At 47.6% G+C, this 3,492-nt stretch overlaps 1 protein-coding gene across 1 annotated transcript; it reads left to right on the top strand.

Annotated features, from left to right (window-relative positions):
• Positions 1–2,788: 2,788 nt before the first annotated feature.
• Positions 2,789–3,446, top strand: H257_19271 (hypothetical protein; the record flags this gene model as incomplete). Its single annotated transcript, XM_009848417.1, has 1 exon — positions 2,789–3,446. A coding segment is annotated over one exon (658 nt), but the record flags the coding sequence as incomplete, so codon positions are not given.
• Between the last annotated feature and the right edge of the window lie 46 nt (positions 3,447–3,492).

The following is a 3,492-nucleotide window of genomic DNA, read 5'->3' on the forward strand; positions in this document are numbered from 1 at the left end:
TACAATGGATGCGGGTGCAGTTGAGACATTGGGGAACTTCACTAGGCTAGCGATTCTAAGCCAAACTTGCCCTTGAGACACATTCCCAGGCAAGCATTAGCTAGGGTTCGTCATGAGCCAGGTACTTAGGAGCTGGGTGCGGGCAAGGTGGTGGCAAGCCGTTAACCCACCTGTCACATCGCTACAGCTGGACTGTTGCCACAATGTGGGTAGCCACACAGCACAAAGAATGCAGCCACATGCACCGTTGCCACTGCCAACTGGACAGCCACACGCACCACCACTCACCATGACAAGGCCACGAAAAAACTAGAACTCTTCCCTGGACACGAAATGGTCATCCGCACGATGACACCGCAAAAAAAAACCGGTTATGATTTTGTCCTGGTTGAATTTTTTGTCTCAATAACAGGCTCTTAGACCGGGTTAAGACCAATGTGTTTTTGGTCGAGGTACGTCATGCTTTCATACTACTATAGTACGTACTCAGATACAATTCTATGGTTGTCGGTTCAGTAGCTATAACACGACATTTTGTAGTACGTACTAGTAAGATTGTCATCCAGCCCTCCGACTATCGCAACTGGTAGCCCGTTGATGAATCAGTTGAACCAATGTTTCGAAAGTACTAGTAGGTGTTCTGCAGCGTGCAGAGCAATTGGGTCGCGCGTTAGTTTGACCCATTGCAAACACACACACTCTGTCTGTGTGGCGTGTCAATGGTTCCGATACCTTAGTGGAGGTACTCACTAATGTCAGTGTGTATATTTGCTGCCTTGACGATGGCCCCGTGGCCGAAAGCCAAGAAGAAGCGGGAGACAAAACAGTAGGTTAACACGCAATCTAGTCATTTTCCACTCTTGAGGCCAACAACGCTACAGTTTACTAGTAACTAGTTACTTCGATTTGAGCTTATTATGTGCCAAGTATTACATAGTACAGTATTGTCGGTAAACATGTATATCTACCACCCGTATTTACTGCATCGGTTCATCTGACTCATTAACGGACTTCCAATTGTTTAATGTTACGTTAGTGTGCAGTTAGTGTGCAGGCCTGGATGACTATCCTGCTACCCATGGTCGGGCCATCGCTATAGTAGGAGCTAGTAGTGCCGTAGAATTACATCGTGACATACTACCGTTACAACACAAACGTTTGATGCAACTGACACTAACATCGACAACAGCGCAGACGATTTACGATGCATCGGGCTACATGCCAACACATAGAACGTTCTTGCTAACCCTTGTGAGCAAGGCTACGTACATTTCTGTGCATGTGTGATACTGCAAAAGGAATAAGAAAACGGTAAAAATCCGCATGGCTATCATGTCCGGAAATGAACCTAGAGGCATAAGACGGTGATGAAGTGGAATTAGCTTGTGAGATCCTTGACTACCTTCCCGTCCTAACGTTACTGTATATACTACGTAGTAGTTAATAGTTGGCCGCCATTCCAACTTGCCCCTGGATATTCAAGCTAAAGATGCCCGAATTTGTAGGGACAGTCGCACCGGTGGGGATGCTCTCACTATTGCGGTCTGACATTCAATTTCCAGAATGGGGAGCAAAGCTCAACCGCGCTTTAGTTGGACAAGGTCGTTATACTCTACCGGTAGGTATATGGACTCGCCATGGACGATGCGGTTGAGATGATGACTGTTCTAATGTGTTGATTGATGGAAGGAAGGAAAATCGGTCAATTATACCTGAAAACTTGTCTCACTAGTCAGCGAAGGTTGTGCTTTAGTTGGGTTGCCGATGCACTCGACGAGTTTAGTGAAGTGTGAGCGAGTTTGAAGGATCCATTTGCTGAAAGGAAAGTCATTGTTGGCCTTTCCGTCAACTTCACGTATACATGACACCAATGGTTGGATAAAATTATCCATTGATAACATGCTACTTCGAAGTACTACACTATTAACAGTATTGGCTAATTCGTCAAAACTGCATTTTACAGTCGAAACTGTAAATCTGGCCGATTTGCAGTCTCGCGTTTTCTGTTCTATGCTACCCCAAGTGCAAGCCTAAGCACACGGGTCTCGGCCCGGTGTGCTGGGGTCGCCCTCCTCCCTCGTGGGTGCATCACTGCCATCAAAGACCAAATCTTGTCCGTGGGGGAGCTTGTACTCAACATCGTCACAGGGTTTGCCGCCAGTTCGGCCAAGGTGCTCAAAGGCCAGGCGGACCCCGCCAAGCTCGCCCAGTTGTTGAAGGCGTGGAAGAGGATAAAATATTGCCACATAAGAATTGCTGAGGACCACATAGGAATTGCTGAGAGCCACATAGGAATTGCTGAGTGCCTCATAAGAATTGCTGAATCGCACATGCTGTTTGCTGAAGGAAACATGAGATTTGCTGAATTGAATATAGAGTATGTTACACAACGAGATCCACTTCGGCAGGCAATGCGTTATGAGAATTTCTGGACACATGTGACTACGATCAATGTGATTGGTTGTTTCTTCGAAGTAACAGTAAACTCGCATTTCAATGTGATTTGGCTAGTGTATACTTCCTCTGTTTCATATTAATTCCATCATATGGAGTCCCAGCGACCCCAAAAATTCATTTTCGTCCAAACTTAATACTCAATATCACAACAAAAAGAGAATCAAAAACTGGAGGTATCGTCTATTGGCCACGAAGCACCAAAAGTGGAAATGGGTGGTCATAATCGACATCGTCCTAGCTCCACCAGATCAATTCAAATAAATAATTTATTTATTAAAAGAAATCCTGGTCCTGTGACCACATTTGAATATCCCGGCATGCGCGCAACAAGAAACGATTTGACGGAGGAGGTGAAGCGCAAAGTCATCAAAGCCCTTCAAGAGCGAGTGTGCCTTGGCAAGCTGCCGCGCGGGACCATGCAGGCGATGGCAACCGAATTCGAACTCGATAGAGGCACTATACGCGAGCTGTGGCGACGCTTCCAGCAAGGCTGCCTGAAGTCGCGCAAGTACGGCCACACGGGGCCGACAACACGCTACACAGCAGAAGTAGTAATTGCAAAAATACAAGAAATTCCTCGCATTCAACGTTCCAACATGCGCGACATCTCCGAAGCGAGTGACATTTCAATCAGCACCATCAGCCGCGCCCTCAAGAAAGGAATCATCAAGCACCGCTCCTCACGGCTCAAGCCTCTCTTGACGGAAGAGAACATGCGCGAACGTTTGCAGTACTGTGGTGCTCACGTCATGTTGACACAAGAAGCGATTGATGCCCACCACGCCGAAGACATTGGCCCAGCCGGCGAAGCCAGCGATGCTCCCGCCATGGCCCGCAGCCAGCGCGAAATCGAGTTTTGTGGCATGTGGGATGTCGTACACCTCGATGAAAAGTGGTTTAACGCCGACAAGGACTGCCGCAAGGTTTACCTGGTAGAAGGAGAAGAGGTCGAGCATCGCGTGGCCAAGTCCAAGCGCTTCATCGCGAAAGTCATGTTTCTTTGTGCTGTCGCTCGTCCACGGGAAGGCTTTGACG

This window comes from Aphanomyces astaci (genome assembly GCF_000520075.1).
Source record: "Aphanomyces astaci strain APO3 unplaced genomic scaffold supercont1.449, whole genome shotgun sequence".
In the NCBI taxonomy this organism is placed as follows: domain Eukaryota; phylum Oomycota; class Saprolegniomycetes; order Saprolegniales; family Verrucalvaceae; genus Aphanomyces; species Aphanomyces astaci.